Genomic DNA, 19,625 nt, shown 5'->3' with positions numbered 1-19,625 from the left:
CTGGGTGTGAAGCAGCAGGAGATCGTAAATAAACTTAGTGCATCCAGGCTGATAGATCATCTTAAATTACTGGGACAAATATGAGTCACAACAAGTGCACCTTTTAACCTTTAATGTTCTGAGTGTCTTGAACAATCACCACAGCTGTGCACAAGTGACAGTCACAAAAACAATGACATCTGGTTTCTGTTGAGTCAGTCCTGACTCTCATGCTGCCTTAGGCGAGATATGAGGTGCTCGGGAGTGAACAAATCCGTCGAAAATTTTCAGTGGGTTGTTAGTGATTAGAACAAAAACCTTTTAAGCATGTGTGAATGCATATTTGTCATTTTAACTGAACCAAGGACTGGTGGTGGTAAGTAAAATTACTGCTTAGAGTGCTTTCATGGCTGTTAATTCGCAAACACGGTACTAAAATATTTTGAAATGTTTTAAGAAAAATCTATTTGTTTGGATTGCTGTTTGATTTTTAATGTTATTGTAAAGTATTATAATTTTACTAGCTATAAAATTACAACTATAACTTTTTATAAAACTATAACAAAATACAGTAGAAATTGTAAAAAATTAAAGATACTGTTTTCGGAGTTGTACAGTACTGTTCTGCATACTGTAAAGTTGCGTTCCAGTAGATTCCTGTAAAACCAAAATGCAGTAACCGGTCTAGTAACTTACTGTAAAAATACAGGGAAATTGTTAACAGTGTATATCTAGGCTAAACTTGTATTTAGCCTCTAACACACACACTGGCGAGTAAAATCTAAGAATTTATTAGCCACTGGCTAATATTAGACATCATTTAGTCTCTCAGAGTGAAGATCTAGTGATGTAGAGGGCTGCGTATGCGAGGATTCATGGAGTGACAGAATTACAAAGCACTACGTTGGTTAAAACCACTGCATTCTTGTATGCTAGGAATACACAAAAAAAGATTTGCTGTGTGTTTCTTGAATTGATCAAGAGTTTGCATAAGCTTTTATGTGTGGCAAACATCAGTGAGAACAAACATAAAAACATTCCACAGTTGAACAAAATGGGAGCAGTTTGCTGAGTTGAAGCACAGTCATCATCTGGCAGTCTTTTGAGGGCATACTGAAAATTCAGGTTTATTAAAAAGAAAATACTGCCAGTGGAATTCCCTACCAATTTGTATTTATGCGATACTAGATAATATCCCAATATTCATTCAAACACCTTTAGAAGTAATTCAGTTTCATGTAATTTGGTTTGACAGTCCCAATGCCATAATTTTTACACTTAAAACAGAATTACATGCCATTTGTCCAAAAATTATTATTTTTTTAAAGTCTCTGTTAATTGGTGATATAAGTCAAAAGGGCAGTCAAGCCAATTAGCAGCTATGTGAGAGGTTTATTAATTAGCACTTTAATAATTGTTTCAAACACCTCATTATCTTGGATTAGCAGTGTGTGGTTCACAAAAACCCATTGAATTATATACTGTCATGTGGGAATTGTCCCTGGTTATAGCTAGAGATGCATCAGTCTCACATCTTTCCAATTTTGAGCCGATCCGTCTACATGCAAACTAGGTCTGGGTAAAAAAAAAAATCTATCTCGATATTAATCGGTTCTCTTTTTTATGGAACGATATTGATTCTTGAATCCCAAGAATCGATTAGTCTAGCCTGTTTTCAGTTAATGGACGGAACACTAAAGTGCACTTCCCATCCAATAAATGGCAATAAGCATTGTGCTTTGGTACTTTTAATATGAAACAAAGTCTCAGATTTCAATTTATGTCCATTGTATTGCGGTATTCAAACAATAAATGCCGTTTTGGCGCTGTTTAATCTGGAGTGAGTGACAGATCGCTGCAGTGCCTCAGTATATCTCCTCCACATTAATACCAGCTTCTGCACAAAATAAACATGAGTCACGACTAAACATCCAAAGATAAGATAAAAGAAAGAGTACAACTTTACAATCCGTATCCTGTCTCATGTAATCTCTCAATCAGTGTTTCAGCCGCACAAAGACGTCAATATAACAGGTTGTAAACAATGTCACGTAACGTCACATTTACCTCGGAAATAAACATATTGGGTGACCATAAACTCATTAGTCAGATAGAAAAATAAACTGTAGAGAGGGGTATTTTTCTAAAAATGCACCATATAACATATTCATTATAATTTTTTTTACTGTTCTTATGTTTAATTTATTTTTGAATAAATCCATCAATTCTTAAAAAATACGAATTGAAGTAGAAATATTATTATGCAGTTGTAACTATTAATTTATAAACTTCATTGTGTAATTTTAACAGTTGTATGCTATAGCTTATAAATCAGTCAGTTTTAACCTTCAATATTATAATAATGTAGTACCAAATGACTAATGTGTATTTTACAGCATTAGTTGAGACATTTTTTATCCTTGAGAAAATTTGGCAAGTACTGTACCTGATATATATCCAAAATAATCGATATTGAATCGAGTCGAATTGGTAATCTCATCTAATCGAAAGCTTGTGAATGAGAATCAAATCGAATCGTGAAACTTGTGTCAAAACCCAGCCCTGATGCAAACATGTCGTTGGCGTGGAAGTTTTTTACTGTGAGTGTAGAAGACATTGAGTTTGCTGTTTGTGAAATTTTTAAGGCTAAAATAAACCGCTCAAGTAGCATTTTGCCTATACATATGCTGGCAACATTTATTTCCCACTTACTGCACTATTATTATTTGGAAGAGTATTGTACCTTTCAGTTTTGTTAATTCATAGGATCTTTTGACTTTTGTAAGACCAGTAAAAAGAGAAAAGGGTCAATTTATAAAGTTGTTTTATTTTATAAAGCAACTCATTTTCAGTTAATTGTGATTTCTTCTTTCCAGTCACAGATCCACTTTTATTTTTTGAGAGTTGTTTAAGTGAGAGAAGATCCTGTAACTTGGGAAATTGTAATATTTAATAATTTCTTTTATTATGAAAATAAAATTTCGCTTTGAAGAAAAGTATACATTTTTGTTTGTATATGCTGTCAATTATAGTTCTTAGAAAGAAAATCGGAATCGGCAGATCACACTTACAAAAAAAATCGGAAATCGGAATCAGCCAAAAAAAATTGCAGTCGGTGCATCTCTAGTTATAGCAGATGCTGGCATGAATAAACAGTTTCTGAAATGAGTGAATCTGGTGTCAAACTCACAGAGACTGTGACAATGTTTCAGGATCGTTCCTAATAGAAAATTCCCATCAAGAACAGTGTCACAAATTCCTACACAATTGAATAAGCTCTTCTGTGACTAGAGTCTTGAGCTTCATAAAGCTGAATTGTAAGGCAGGGTTAAACTGTCAGTGTGTAAGGATTCGTAACAAAACCTGCATTCAGAGCACTGGGGAAAAATAAATATTGGCCGTTTTTCACTTTTATTCCTTACGTTTACAGAATGACCATCCTATTGAAAAAATCAGGTCATGATGGCTTTAAGTGGTTTGGTTGATTTTTTTTTTTTGTAATATGGAACAGTTAGACAGCTAACCTAATCTTGTCTAGCTGGTTAATCTAGACCCCACCAGAGCATTAGACCAGCCATTGGCTAAAATGACCAGCTTTGATCTGCTAGAAAGTTTGTAAAATAGGAATGTAAAAAAAAAAAAAAAAAAAAATTGAAGCAGTTGACTGTATAATCAATACCCCAGTGCTGTTTGAGTGACACATATCCAGCACTTATGGTACTTATCACCCAAACGCACTTGGTCAGAATGCCTGTTTTATTGTGTGTTTAATGTCTTAAGTAAACGTGAATAGGAATTTTATTTAAAATGTTAAAAAAAAAAACTCAAATGCTCTTAAAGGGGTAGTTCGCCCCAAAAAGAAAATTTGCTGATAATTTACTCACCCTCAGGCATTGACGATTAGCTGAAACTGTGGTCGTTGGCGATTCATAAAATGCAACTCAACAGTTATCATAGATTTGAGAGCCAAAAAAGCATTTCAGGCAACACAAAATTAACACTGGGACTCCTGACGATATATTGAGATCTTATAACGCAAAATGATCGGTCTGTGCAGGAAACTGTACATTATTTACAACATTATTACCTGTAATCCGGAGCCTGATTAAGGTTATTTTATTGACTTTATATGCTTTAGACATGCAAAACATCCGTGTTTCACGTGTTGCAAAAGTGAGTACACCCTCCTGAAAGTTACTAAATAAAACAAAACAAAAAAAAAAGTATAGGTTTAAGTCTATTTTTGATCACTAGGTAAGTATTTTGAACCAAAACTTTTAAAGATAAGTAATTTCCTGACAATTAAAAGTATTATATAGCCCACTGAATCATACTCAGACTTAATGCTGGCAGCAGTGGAAGCACTTGGGAGAGAACTGCCAGGTGAATTATTTCTTAGCATAAAAGAGGACAATGGTACAAGAGGAATACCAAGTTATTGTTTTAAGTGTGAAAATATAGCAGAAGTAGAACCAACATTCAAAAACAATGGACTTATGGTAAGGCTTAGGGCTGTGCAAAAAATCGAATACGATTTTTCATGCGCATCTCTTCAGTAAAGACGCTCCTGTGATTAGTAGTATATCTCCAGCACGTGCGTTAAGTGAATATTGTGAATATTACCAGGGAAACCCTGACAAAAAACTTATATTTTAACCCCGGGATGCAATTTTTATCGGGGAACCTCCCGGAAACGCGATTGGGCTAGTTTTTGGACTAGTTTTTGAGAAGCAACTGGGCAGGATTTGTTGTGAAAACCTGGCAACCCTGATCTGAACGCACGTGCTAGAGATATACTACTAATCACAGGAGCGTTTTTACTGAAGAGATGCGCATGAAAATCGTATTCGATTTTTTTTGCACAGCCCTAGTAAGGCTCCTGAAATAATCAGGTCTTCACTTTAAGTTTTCATTTAGTGATGAGTGAATTTTTGCTAGAAAAAGAGCAGGAGAAATAACATGCAAGTGTCTCAGAGCCGACAAAAGCTATGAAAAGAGTGACACTTTCTCACATAGTATGACGCAGCCTGCAGAAGTGACATGCATGCTTGTTGTCACCAATAGAATTACCTACTGTAGCCAAAGCAAAATAAACTCATTTAACCTCTTCCAGGGCCCATATTTACAAAATAGAGATTTCTGGGAATCCATACTCTGGTCTCAAGAGACGAAGTTAATCATTTCGGATCCAAAAGCATCCAGAATGTTCTGGTGTTGCTAGAGGAGGAGTACAGAGAGAAGTGCTTGGTACCCACAGTGATGTTCAGTGTAAAGCTTTTATACAGGGATGAATGAGTGCTGAAGGTGTGAGAGAGTTGTGCTTTATCAACGCTGGCATGAATTCACACACTACTGTGGGATGTAATACAAAAACTTGAAACAGAAGATGCTACCCTCATTTCCTGCATTATTGGGCATTTTTTTTAGCATGACAGTGAAGATATTCATTCTCCCAAGATGAAAATCCTTCAGTGGACATGTATTTCACTCAATCTTAATGCTCTCGAGCAGCTGTGGGGGATTCTGTAGAGACGAGCTGAGCAACACTCCCCATTAAACACCAGGGGTCTCATTTATAAACATGCACAAAATAGGCATAGAAATTGCATGAGCAATTTTCCACGCACATATCGGGATTTATAAAAAATAAACGTGGCGTAAATATGTACGCACCTTACGGACAGTCTAGACCATGCGTATGCACACTTTTTCCTGGCGTGAAAAAAGTAATGAAGTAAGCAACGATTTTAAAATCTGTTTTCATTTCGATATACACATTTACATTAGATCAATAGTTCACCCAAAAATTTTTATTTGATGTTTATCTGCTTACTCCCAGGGCATCCAAAGATTGTTTCTTCAGTAGAACACAAATTTGGATTTTTAGCTTCAGGCGTTGCAGTCTCTCAGCTGTACAATGCTTGGCAATGGTAACAGAATCTATGAGAGAGAAAAAACATGCACAGACAAATCCAAATTAAACCCTGCAGCTCATGACGATACATTGATGTGTAAAGACACAAAACGATCGGTCTGTGCAAGAAACTGAACAGTATTTATATCGTTTTTTTACCTCACACAATGTCCGAACTGTTAGAACTCTTGTGAACGCACTTCACAGCAGCAGGCGCCTGAGGTATCATCATCTTCTTGTTGCTTTATGGCGGATCGCAGACTTATAAGTGCATTAAAATATTCCACTCTCATTAATGGAGATAAGCACTGAAAATACATAATTACGCAGAAGTTAAACAAAAATTATGTGAATTTAGACATATTAAGTGGAATGCGCTTGGCCACTTTTCCTGTGGCATGGTGTTTTAATGACAGCGAGGAGTGCTATAGGTACACGCTTATTCATCTTTAAACTAAACTGCAGATCTCATGCTATGCGAAAATATTTTGGTGAGGAAAAAAGATCAATGGTGCACACTTACTTCGATATTATGGCAAACACTGTTGGATTCAGCGGTCGAACGGTCCATTGTCTGGTTTGAATAAGTCCAGTGATAATAGCTTACTGTACAACCGCAGCTGCACGTGTGAAGGCATCTCCACAACATTATGAAAAATACCACTGTATTTGAAGAATACAACTTGAAGAAAATGGAAATTTGCGTGTTTTCTTTTTAAAATAGGCTACTTTTTCAGTGACGAGCTGAGTCAGACAATTCTATTTACACTGCAATAAATATACGCTAAGATACTCATCTTATCAGCAAAACTGCATAAATTAAATTAAATTTGATTTGAATTGTTTAAAACAATTGAAATACTATTTAGCCAGTGGAAAAGAATGAGACCAACTCTATTCTAAAATATTTATCTGAGAACTATTTTAAACAGTTTTGTTTTTATGGATTTTTATATATAAGCTAAAACATAACAATGATACTGGATGATTTTTAGCAAAAAAAATTGTGTATGGCACAAATGGCATTTTTAGTTCGTATCTCATATTTCCTTGATGTCTTGTACCTTTAACAGTGTTAAATATGGTGTCATGTGGATGGGATTATGCATGGAAATGATATGCAGATGAGGTTATGCATAGTAAAACTAGGCGTTGAAAGCTCCATATACAGTGATTTTGGGGTGGAGATGCATGTACGCACAATCTTCCCCTGACTGGGATTTATAAAGGGATTTTTGTGCAGGTTCTGGCATACGCATGGTTTTATAAATCAATTTTAGAGCTGTTGAATCTGCTAAATTGAACTGTGTGGTTCTGAAAGAAGGCAGAATGTAGATTCCCACCTCTTTTTGTCCTTCAGATAACTCAACACTTCCCACAAATCTCCCCCTGCAAATATTTTCAACTCTGCCTTCTTCACAATGTTTGTATGTCTGTGAGACAGGATTCCACAGATGTCAGGAGTGTCACAGTCCCTCATGGATAGTGGAACATGTGGAGTTTTCTCCAACTTTTCTGTTGACTATAAGGCTTATTTTTAGTTGTCTGTGAATATATATATTTTCTTTAATGTTTTTTATGATTGCAGCATCTACTCATACCCATGAGGTTGGTGTACGTGTATACATCACACACATTATAGTGTGATTGGCACTACGGTGGCCATAGAAAAGAATCAACCACTTTAAAATAATCAAATTCTGTTGCTTTGCAGTCTGAAATGAAGACAGTTTGTGTTTTATCCAGTTGTACTCAGTGCAGCTTATAACATCCAAGTAAAAGATAAAACACCAACAGAAAAAACAAAAATCAAAAAACAGAATCACGGAGTAGGAAAATGGATCACCCCTTCCTAAATATGACTTGTAAACTCAATCAGGTGTAGCTGATCACCTTCTCGATGGCACACAGAGCCATCTGACTTTCAACTGTGATCAGCTGTGCTTATTTTGATCAGCTCAGTATGAAAAGAGCTTTCCTGGAGCAATTCAGTTATTGGTAGAGCAACTGAAGCAAACAATCAACTATGGGTGACAAAGCACTGTCAAAAGATCTCTGGGATAAAGTTGTGGACAGGCACTAGTCAGGCGTGGATACAAAAAAAAATTCAAAGGCTTTCTCAATGCTTAGAAGCACAGTGAAGTCTATTATTAAGAAGTACAACACAGACCCTCCATGGATCAGGACGTCACTCCAAACTGGATGAAAGAGTCAGGAGGAAACTGATCAGAGAGGCGACCGAGAGTCCCACAGCAACTCTGAAGCAGCTGCAGGAATTTATGACAAAGAGTGGTCCTTGTGTGAGACAACAATATCACAAATTCTCCACAAATGTGTCTTGTATGGGAGGGTCGCCAGAAAAAAGCCACTCCTCAAGAAAGGCCACATTCAGTCAGACTGAGCTTTGCCAAAACACACCTTGAAGATTCTGAGGCAGAAGAAACTAAAATTGAATTCTTTTGCACCAAGCATTGTGTCTGGTGGAAATCCAATCCAGCTCAGCATCCAGATAACAGCATTCCTCCAGTAAAGCATGGAGGTGGTGATGTCCTGTTCTGAGGTGTTTCTCTGCTGCAGGGACTGGAGCTCTCGTCAGGATAGAAAGCACACAGCAAAACTGAGCACACAGGGGTTGAAGGAGAAAAAGCTGAATGTTCTTGCATGGCCTCGTCAGAGCCCAGACCTAAACCCCACTGAAAATCTGTAGAATGACTAGAAGACTGCAGTCCTCAAACACTCACCATCAGATTGAACTGAACTTGAGCAGTTCTGCAAAGAAGAGTGGGCAAATATTGCAAAGTCTAGATGTGCAATGTTAGTAGAGACAAATCCCAACAGACTTAAGGCTGGAATTAAAGCAAAAAGTGCTTCAACAAAATACTGACACAAGGGGCTGATCCTTTTTCTAACTCAGTGATTCTGGTTATGTTGGTGTTTTATCTTTCATTGGATGTTATAAGTTGCACTGAGTAAATACAGCTGGGTAAAACAAAAACGGTGTCCGTCTTCATTTCAGGCTGCAAAGCAACAAAATGTAATTCTGTTTTATAGGCGGGTTTTTCTTTTTTTTCTAAACCCACTGTACATAAAAGTAGTTCTGTCGGGACCACTATCAACAAAATGGTTGACACTTTGCATATAGTTTGGATTGGCGGTATGGTTCTTGGAAAAAAACACCACACTCCTCCATGAGGCCTGTCATGAATGATCAGGGAGAGAAGCCCCTGGGGTGAACAGAACAGAACCGAATGCAGATATCGTTAATGTTCTTACTGACATTTTAGTGTAACACCGTAATTAAAGATAAAAGAATTCTGATTCGACGAGAAATAATAGAAAGCCAAGTCCTGAGTCCTGGCTGTGACGAAAGGAGGAGTTGGGGATGGAGGAGGGTAATTTGCTGAGAGTCAGCTGATGCAGACTTGACTCTAGTGACCTGCCAGAACTAATGCTACGCTTGATTTATTTTGTTCAAGATTGAGAAATTGCAGATGTAATTAGTTTTACATTAAAGATGTTATTTGTCTTGATAGTTGTTCTCAAATTTGAAGGCATTTCCTGATTACATCCCAAAGGACTATCTAAATGGGGTCTGTTTATATAGAACTTGTCAGTCAGTTCCCCTTTATGCATTCATCTTATTCATTCATCCATAACTTCTTTCATATAATTTTTGTCAGCACTTTGTTGTTGTGTCATGTTTTCACACAAAACCTATGCTGCATGCACATCACTGTTACTTTGATTTATGCTGAGCAGTTTATCAAATCACGATAATCGAATACGGTTTTAATGATTAAAATATGAAAACCCTAACCCATGTCACATCACCAACAGACACTGTAGCATATCTCAGACTAACTGGCTGAACTTGAATGGCTTTCGCTGAACAGATCTTTGGAAAGCCCTCTCTGATCATTGAGGATCAGTCCTTCATTTTCACTTTCCAGCTGTGGTGGGTCGTAAAAATCCTGGTTTAGCGTGCCTTCATGTGAATCATGTTGTCATGTGACTGCTCAGGTGTTGGATGAGTTAATGCAGGAAGTTTTGAATGGGATTACTGGAACAGGATTGGAAGTAGTGGACCGTGACACTCTTTTGTGGTTACATGACCTTACATGACTTAAATTCTTCAATCAGATCAGATAATATACAGACGGATGATTAGTCACCAAAATAATTGACTAACGATTCAGAAAACCCAACTTCAGTTTTGAAAATGTCATTTTGTTCATCCCTATTATTAAATATTACTCAGTCAAGTGAATTATGGACACTGCTTTATCCAAACTAGTTCTAAAGAAAGTTTAAGAGAACTTCAAGTTTGTTTTGTTTGAGGCTTTTACGGGTGGAAACAACCCTTCTTGTTGTTCTTGTGCATAAAAAAAGCTTCTTTTACCTCAAATATACCTCAAAGGTTAACAAAACTTGCATGTGTGGTCATTCATATAGTGCTGACCCATTATTGTAAAAGGTAGCATTAAATATATTCTTAGATTTTGGTGTTGGAAAGGATAATCCCACATTAGACGGCGACTACCTACCGACCTCAAACGCACTATTAAGACTGTTTGGATAACGTGAATGAACTTGAATTTCCGTTGGAATTTTTTAAGTAACGTTAAGGAAATGTTGGCTCTCATTGAGATTTTAGGTGTTCAAGGTCATTGCTCATCTTCCTGAATGTGTGTCACTAATACGCTCATTATCTTGCTCACTTCCTTTGCCCTTCACCTATATTATTCAGCCCACATCACAGTCTGGGGGCGGGGTTAGGAGGCCTGTGTCCTTATATGGGCATGCTGAGGCTGGAATGGACTGCTGATTCACATCTCTCTCTTCTCTCTTCTCTCTCTCTCTCCGCTTTTGCATTGATTTCCATTACCACGATTGATGTAAAATTGAAAGTTTCCATCAGTCTTACCTTCATGACTCAGGGACAAAGTTCTCCAACAGAAGTGAAACTGTAGAATTGATCTTTGGATTATTAAGTAATATTAAACTGTTGGTCTTTTTGGAAACACTTGGCTAGTTATTATTCATAAGCTCACTCCTTTTCATACACTTCTGAGTGATTTGCTCACTATGCATCTATATTACTCCTGTAGTCACCACTATTCACTTGTGATCGGACCACCCGAGATGATTGTTATTAGCAGATGTGAATGCACTCATCCTTGCATGATGCTTGTCTACTCTGTTTCCATCTTTATTCATAAATGGGGAATTTGGTATGAAAGTAGTAGAGGAAAACTCACCGTTTGTATGCTTAAGCAATACCAGTAGTATTTGTCATGAGGATTTGAGAGCTGCTGCTGAGCTGGCAAACGGCTGCTTTTCCATTTGTGTCTCCATGCTGTCATCCAACTTTCTTTCCAACTTAAAAATGTTATAAAATGGTAAAATATTTAAGGAAATGACAGTACACATTCCCAGACCAGCTGTCTGAATGAGTGCCGTCAGAATGAGTGTCCAGACAGCTGATAAAAACATCACAGTAATTCACAATAAATCCACAGCACTCCAGTCCATCAGTTAATGTCTTGAGAAGACAAAAGCTGCGTGTTTGTAATAAATAAATCCATCAAGAAATTTTTATTTTTTAACGTCAAAGTATTGCTTTTAAATAAAATGGTACATAATCCATAATAATGCTTCCTCCAGTGAAAATCTTATCTTCTCTGAATCAGGAGAGAAATCTGCACAGATGAAAACAGTCCAAAACAGCTCTAAACAAATATGTGGGTGGAGTTTGATTTTTTTTTTATTTATTTTTTTATACATTGCATTAAAAATGTATTGTTTTTTTCTTATGAAAATTAACCATGGTTTTACTATAGTAACGGTGTAGTTACCATGTGTTTATTTGTTTTTGTTTTTATAGCATATTGACTAGTATTTGTATAACCATAGTTTTACTAAAAAATACCATGATTAAACTTTGGTTAGTGTCAGTGGTGGAAATGGCCAAAATTCACTGGGGGAACTTTAAGTTGGGGTAACTTTTAGACAAACTTTCAGATTCTTTTTAATGATAAAAACCTTTATAATCTATAACATTAAGCTTATTTCTTGTTTCCTCTAAACCATATGCTTTTTAGGGTATTAAGATCAAAGGCACCCTGTGTAATAATTTTTATAAACTTTTTTTTATTACTGTTATTATAACAGTACATTCAATTAGCATAATAAGACACAATCAGGAAGCAAAAGTTACCAATCAAATTAAATCAATATATAAAAAACATAATCTTTGCACTACAGAGGTGGCACAGAAGAACACAAAAGTGGAATTTAGGTATATTTACAGACTGTTTAATGAGGCTCAGAGGTGGAATGAATGCATTTAAATGTATAATTACAATTTTATGTGATGAATGTTATAAAATAAGTTCTGAATATAGAAATAAAATTATTTAAATTAGGGATGTCAACGATTAATCGATGATTGATTAATTGTCAATAAGAGATGCAGTTGATTAAAGCAATCGTGGTCGATTAACCTTTTTGATATTGGGCTGCGTGCAGCTCGTACGTAAAACACGTGCTGTGAGAGACGGTGGCGGTATATAAACACATCATCATTCGTTCATAATGTACAAATTAAGCTTTTAATGTGATATAAAATTTTAAAAGTACATTTAAAACAGAAACAACAGAAAAGTTCCTCAACATGGAAAGCAATAGAAATGTAGTAACTAAGTCATTTAATCAGATAATTGTTTCATATTGTGCGCTTTGCAGGGCTGCGGGACACAGGACAGAAAGGCTATCAACTTGTTTGTTCCTACGACTTATTAATTTGTGGCAACTGTCCATGTTTCATTAATTTGTTCCTTAAATAATCCATGATTTAACTGAAATAAGGGAACAAATTAAGAAATTGAACAAATTCTTAATTCATGAAATCTTTCATTTCCCTTCCCGCATGTTTACCAGTAAGAGATGCGAAAACAGTGATTAAAAATGAAAGACAATAAAATAAACCTGCGAAATTAAGAGGGTTAGACGGTGAGGATTTAAGAAAAGAAACAATGCCTAAATATTATTGAATTTGTGGAAATTCGTGACCAACCGGCAAACCAGAACAAAGCCACTTAAATGTAGGATATGGGCTGGAACACATCCAAAAGCATGTCAGAATCAGAATCAGAAAGAGCTTTATTGCCAAGTATGCTTACACATACAAGGAATTTGTTTTAGTGACATAAGCTTCCAGTACACAGAGACAACAACAAAAAACAAAAAAAAAACAAATTGCAAATAAATAAATTGTATGAACAGTTGTGCTATAGATGACAATGGATTAGAATAGAGTAAGATGCAGAAATGTACTTGGATGGAGGGGTAACAAATAAATATAAGAATATTGCACATTTTTGCATAAGTGGGGAACATTTAAATTGTTCATGAGGTAGATTGCCTGGGGGAAGAAACTGTTCTTGTGCCTGACTGTCCTGGTATTTGCGGCTCAGAAGCGCCGGCCAGATGGCAAAAGTTCAAAAAGGGGGTAACTTGGATGAGAGGGATCCAGAGTGATTTTCTGAGCCCTTTTCCTCACTCTGGATGTGTACAGTTCTTGAAGGGTGGGCAGGGGATCACCAATAATTCTTTCAGCAGTCCGAACCGTTCTCTGTAGTCTACTGATGTCTGATTTTGTAGCTGAACCAAACCAGACAGTTATTGAAGTGCACAGGACAGACTCATTGACGGAGAAGTAGAACTTTGTGAGCAGCTCCTGTGGCAGGTTAAACTTCCTCAGCTGGCAAAGGAAGCACAACCTTTGTCGGGCCTTTTTAACAATGGAGTCAATGTGATTGTCCCACTTCAGGTCCTGAGAGATGGTGGTGCCCAGGAATCTGAATGACTCCACTGCAGCCACAGTGCTGTTCATGATGGTGAGTGGGGGGAGTGCAGGGGGGTTTCTCCTGAAGTCCACGATCATCTCCACTGTTTTGAGCGTGTTCAGCTCCAGGTTAAGACTGCACCAGACAGCCAGCTGCTCAACCTCTTGTCTGTAAGCAGACTCGTCACCGTCCTGAATGAGGCCGATGACTGTAGTGTCGTCTGCAAACTTCAGGAGCTTGACAGAGGGATCTTTGGAGGTGCAGTCGTTGGTGTAGAGGGAGAAGAGCAGTGGGGAGAGAACACAGCCCTGAGGGGCACCAGTGTTGGTGGAGCAGCTGTTTGACATGAATTTCCCCAGTCTCACTAGCTGTTGCCTGTCTGTCAGAAAGCTGGTGATCCACTGACAGATAGAGCTAGGAACAGAGAGCTGGGTCAGTTTGGTCTGGAGGGCTGTTGGGATGATGGTGTTGAAAGCCGAACTAAAGTCCACAAACAGGATCCTCACATAAGTCCCTGGTTTGTCCAGATGTTGATTGCATCATCCACGGACCTGTTTGCTCTGTAAGCAAAACTGCAGGGGGTCCAGTAAGGGTCCAGTGATGTCCTTCAGATAAGCCAGAACCAGTTTTTCAAACGACTTCATGACGACAGACGTTAGAGCCACAGGTCTGTAGTCGTTAAGTCCTGTTATCTTGGGTTTCTTTGGAACGGGGATGATGGTGGAGCGTAAGAGGCCTTCCAGTGTCTGGGGAGTGTCCAGGCTCGAGCCAGAAACAGCCCGTAATATAGCCTCCAGTTGGTCAGCACAGGTTCTCAGACAGGCTGGTGTAACACCATCTGGGCCTGGTGCTTTTCTGCTTTTGTTCTTCCTGAAAACCACACATCGTTTTCACTGATTTGAAGAGCAGGAGGGGGGGAGAGGGGTATTGATGGAGGTGTTAACGGTTGTGTAGAGAGATGATCAGAATGGATGTGGGGTGTTTCAAATCTACAATAAAAGTCAGATATTATTTATTTTTTTATTATGAAAACAAGTTGTTATTTTAGGCCTGTCGCGATGTACAAATTGTTATTTTAGACATATCGCGATGTAACATATTCCAGCTAACCAATTATTCCTCTAATAAACAAAGCTTTTAAACCACACTTGTCATAATCAGAGCTTATTATTTGTAAATAAATAATTGCTGGATTCAAAACAGCAATTAATGGGCACTGTGACTGACACAGACAATACGTTTTCCCGGAGCATTCAGTGATGTCACTAAACGGTGACGCCATCGTTCACGCCAAGTTTCTGCATGGACCTAACTAGGGCACAGGTTCTCAAGCCCTGGGACAAAATGGGATGCTTTAAAGAAAATGCGTAGCCTATATAATAGGCCTAAAATAACAATTTGTTTTCATAATAAAAAAATAAATAATATCTGACTTAAGATAACGAATTTAAAACAGGAGTGTGGCGGTGCTCCATAAGTTCATGTAAAAAAAAGGATGACAACGTGCATACTGTTTGTTTGCTTTATTTTACAAGAGCACAAATCTTCTGTTTTTATTGTGAATGTGCACAAATGAAAGTAAACACTTTTGCGGATTATATCTTACTCCAAAAAGTTTTTCTTTTTTCTTTTTTTTTTTTTTTATGTCTCAGCTGTTTCGATCGTGTTGGCGCCTCGCGCGCATATATTCTAGCAATTCAAACTTGCATCGCAGTTCATTATCAAAATAAAATACAGCCAACCAAACATTTAAAAGGTTACACTGGTCAGTTTAAATAGACCGTATTATACCGGCTCACTCTGCTGTTACACCAAGGACATTTTTTCTCATGTGAAGAGGATGATCTTTTCCGTCTACATGCGAATGCGTGTAAAGTACAAGCCTAGTTTACATTATAAATAATAGTTTAACATTCAAATACATTGTGAATATGGAAACATTTGGATTTGTGCCGAATGAGACATGAGCAATAACCTCCAAATACATCCAAAGGCACGTCCTCATCTACATGCATTGTCACGATCTAATGCACTGTAAATGCTGGATTTTTAAAAACAAATAGGCCTACCGAAACGCAAAAATACTGCCCTTCGGATTGTATGTTAATATAAGATGATGTCAACAATGTGCTGCAAAATAATATATGGCAGTGGTTTTCAACCTGTGGTCCGCGGCCCCCTAGTGGGTCGCGATGGTATTGCAGGTGGGCCGCCAATTACTATTAAAATAAATAATGATGTAAACATGTCTAAGTCATAACATAATAACATCATTTCATATATATAATTAAATAAGCCCAAGTTATTTTCTGTTCATTGCTAGTTCATTCTAGGGCTGTGCGATAGAAATCGTCATAAAATCACGATTTGATCGCTTTATACGATTTTCCGCGGCCCTGACCTCCCGCAGTATGCCATCCGATCTAATAAGAATGCAATGCACCTAGCGCGAGAACAGAACAGACTGGGAATATGCCTACGTAACTCCAGGTTCACACACTGTCTGTGATGCGCCTTTTTTTCGAGCCCATGTTAACGGATCAGAGCGTTCACACTGCACACCGTAAAAGGCTAGAAATAAAAGCATGCGAAAATAATGAATATCTAGCACATGAGCATAGAGAGAGTTGTGAGTGCACAGGACGCAGTTTTGAGAGAAGACACGTTTTAAGTGCGCACACTCTCTCCGGACGAGAGCAGCGTGTATCTGAGCAAGCACGTCTGGTTTTGTGACAGAGCAAAAGAAATCTGCGTGTGAGCGGAGAGATTCACGCTCGCGCATTATTTTAATGTGCTTTCGCATTACAATAACACGCCCTCACCTCAACTACATAAACACACACAAAAAAATTATAAAAAATTCAAACTGAATAATTTATAACAAATATAATTCAAAACAAAACTATTTCAAAAACTGAGGCACCGCTACAATTAATGAGCTCTATGAACAATACATGGCAAAAAAGAAAAAAAGTCCCTGGACACAGGATTTATTTATTTATATTTTTAAAAATTTTGTTACACCTTTACTATAGTGATTATTTTGACTTATGTCTGTTCTAGAGACGTTACAACTTTTTGATAAAGCTCTAATTGGTTTTCTTTTGGAAATATGTGTCAAATTCATCCTGAATGCATTTATGACTGTAAAGCATATCTGTGTGTGTCAAAATTGTAATTAAAATCGAAATCTCAAAATTGATCAAAGAAATTGCGATAGGTTTTTTTTTTTTTTTGTCCATATCGCACAGCCCTAGTTCATTCAATAAATACAGTTAACATTCTAGCTTCTGAATACTAAGTTATTAACCCAACAATAGCGGGGTAAGTTAATTTTATTGCAGTGGGCCGCGCAAACATATGTGTTTGGTTGTGTGGGCCGCGAGTTGAAAAAGGTTGGGAACCACTGATATATGGAAATAGTAGTATGCATTGTTAAATATAAGTAGCTTGTGTATGTAAATATATTTTTTTCAATGTCTTCGTACTAATAATATCTAAAAAACTAATTATAAAATATTTCCATAATTCAGATATGGAAATGAAGTGTTATAGATATTTCAAATTTGAGCTCGCATATCCTGAAATATAATTTGGCTAATGCAAATAAAAAGTGGCCCATCTTACCTCACCGACTCTTTGCTCAAGGTAATCTTTTACATTCCCAAAGCTGACTTGTTCTCTGTTTCTGTAGCTTGATAAAACTATTGACATAGACGAGCGGCGTCTGATCCGGACAGCGATTCGGGAGCTGCGGCGCTGTGAGATTGAAGAAATGGAGGCGGCGCTAACCAGCAAGCGCTTCAGACGTGCCCACCAGAACAGACATGAGGATAAAGAAAACCAGTGCCGGTATGAAGAATTGCATTTTTTTTTTTCTTTTTTTAAATGATACAGCTTTATCTGACATGCAAAATTTGCAAATGCAAAAATCTGTTGTGAAAACACAATGGAAAGTCTTGCATAAAACGTTTTGCATTTGACCTTGTTTGCTTGTGTTTGCAGCCCTGATCTGACAGCTTCTTTAGACATGCTGTCAGGGAAGATTCAGGCTATACATGACATTGAAGAACTCACTTTACTGGTAAGCCCATGTATAAAGACTTAGGATGTTTGTTGCTGATGTTCTTGTGTTGTTCCTGTCAACATTCCTCGAGTGAGATTGTGCTCGTGGTATTTTGGAGATGGTTGATAAGTGTTTCAGCCCCTGTATGGAATGTTGTTATATCACCAAAATCATGAAAAAAAAAATGACGCACTGTAAGCTCTTTGTTAGTGTAAAAAAAAAAAAAAGGCTGCAAAGAGCCTGTTCTAAATTAATACCCTTGTTCTGTTAAAAACGTTGGGAGATTTATTGTTCTTGATAATAGCAATGAATTTTGTTGAATGAATTCTGTCCTGTTTTTGCGTTAAGAATATGCAGAAATTATTTAAAGGAATAGTTCATTTAAAATGTACTTATCCTCATACCATCCAAGATGTAGATGAGTTTGTTTCTTCATCAGATTTTTAGAAATGTAGCATTGCATCAGTGTCTCAGCAGTGGATGCTCTGCAGTGAATGGGTGCCGTCAGAATGAAAACATCACAATAATCCACAAGTAATCCACAGCACTCCAGTCCATCAGTTAACATCTGGAGAAGACAAAAACTGCTTGTTTGTAACAAACAAGTCTATCATGACTCGCATTCTGACGGCACCCATTCACAAGTGATGGAATGCTACATTTCTCTAAATCTGTTCCCATGAAGAAACAAACTCATCTACAAACTCAACTCATCTACTCAACTCATTTACTCAAGATGAGTAAATTTTACTTTTTAAATATTGCTAAATATGGTTAATCAGTGCTAAGGGTACTACACTTCATCCAAAACCTGCAATTAAAAAACAATTATATTGTGGAATTTGTATTTTCGAATAGTTTGAATTCTGTGGAAATATCCCAGAGTTTTCTCTCAGTGGAATTCTGTTGGTTCACATTCTGTGTGGGTTTAAATATGAGTCGTGTCAAGCTAAATATTGTTGCTGTGTCTTGCCCTCTGTTTTTCTTTCTCTCTTTTAATTACAAAGCGCCAGTGAATATGAAGAGAGAAAACTCATTCGGGCAGCCATTCGCCGGCTGAGAGATGAGGAGATACGAGGTGAGATTCTATCTGAAGTGTTGGGAAAATATCCCTTTACGTCTGTGTGTGTTTACATTCCCCTCGTTCTCATTCACAGGAGTATTAGAGAAGGTTCAGACCGCTGGCCAGAGAACAGCGCGACGACTGAATCCTCAAAGCAGCTTTGACCTGCAGGTGAGTAAATGTGGCGCGGTCGATAACTGAGCTGAAGACTGGTGCTTAATGTGGAGTGAGACAGAAATCTGAAGACGCAGGGCTGGAGATTGTTTTGGCCTGTTGAAAAGCTCAAGGATTCAGTGAGAGGACAATTAGAAAGTTTCTACTGTTTTTCAAATGATTTGGCTATCTGTTTATATAGAAAATTATGTAAGGAATATAATGTTCTATTTTTGTGCAGTTTTGATTGATATTCTGGGAGTGCCACACTTCTCTATTTATAGTTCTGATAAATGCACATTTAAGTTTGTTTAATGCAAAACTGTTTCTAAAAATGAGGTTTTGGCTCTGGAAACACTAACTGTATAAATAATTCTTGAAGTTTCTTCTTGTATTTAAATGCAATTTAAATCTTATTGCTGGCATATACATACATACATACATACATACATACATACATACATACATACATACATACATACATACATACATACATACATACATACATACATACATACATATATATATATCATACACACACACTCAATATATATATATATATATATATATATATATATATATATATATATATATATATATATA

The 19,625-nt window shown here is 37.1% G+C and overlaps 1 protein-coding gene across 1 annotated transcript in view; it reads left to right on the top strand.

Moving 5' to 3' along the window:
• Positions 1–19,625, top strand: part of LOC109054416 (smoothelin-like) — a 122,761-nt gene that overhangs the window by 10,512 nt on the left and 92,624 nt on the right. Inside the window, exons 2-5 of the mRNA XM_042757144.1 lie at positions 17,435–17,592; positions 17,746–17,824; positions 18,806–18,884; positions 18,964–19,040. Coding sequence (XP_042613078.1) covers positions 17,435–17,592; positions 17,746–17,824; positions 18,806–18,884; positions 18,964–19,040 — 393 coding nt within the window. The remainder of the gene's footprint in view (positions 1–17,434; positions 17,593–17,745; positions 17,825–18,805; positions 18,885–18,963; positions 19,041–19,625) is intronic.

The sequence above is a fragment of the Cyprinus carpio genome, chromosome A5 (genome assembly GCF_018340385.1).
Source record: "Cyprinus carpio isolate SPL01 chromosome A5, ASM1834038v1, whole genome shotgun sequence".
In the NCBI taxonomy this organism is placed as follows: Eukaryota; Metazoa; Chordata; class Actinopteri; order Cypriniformes; family Cyprinidae; genus Cyprinus; species Cyprinus carpio.
This window is presented reverse-complemented; position numbering and strand designations above follow the sequence as displayed.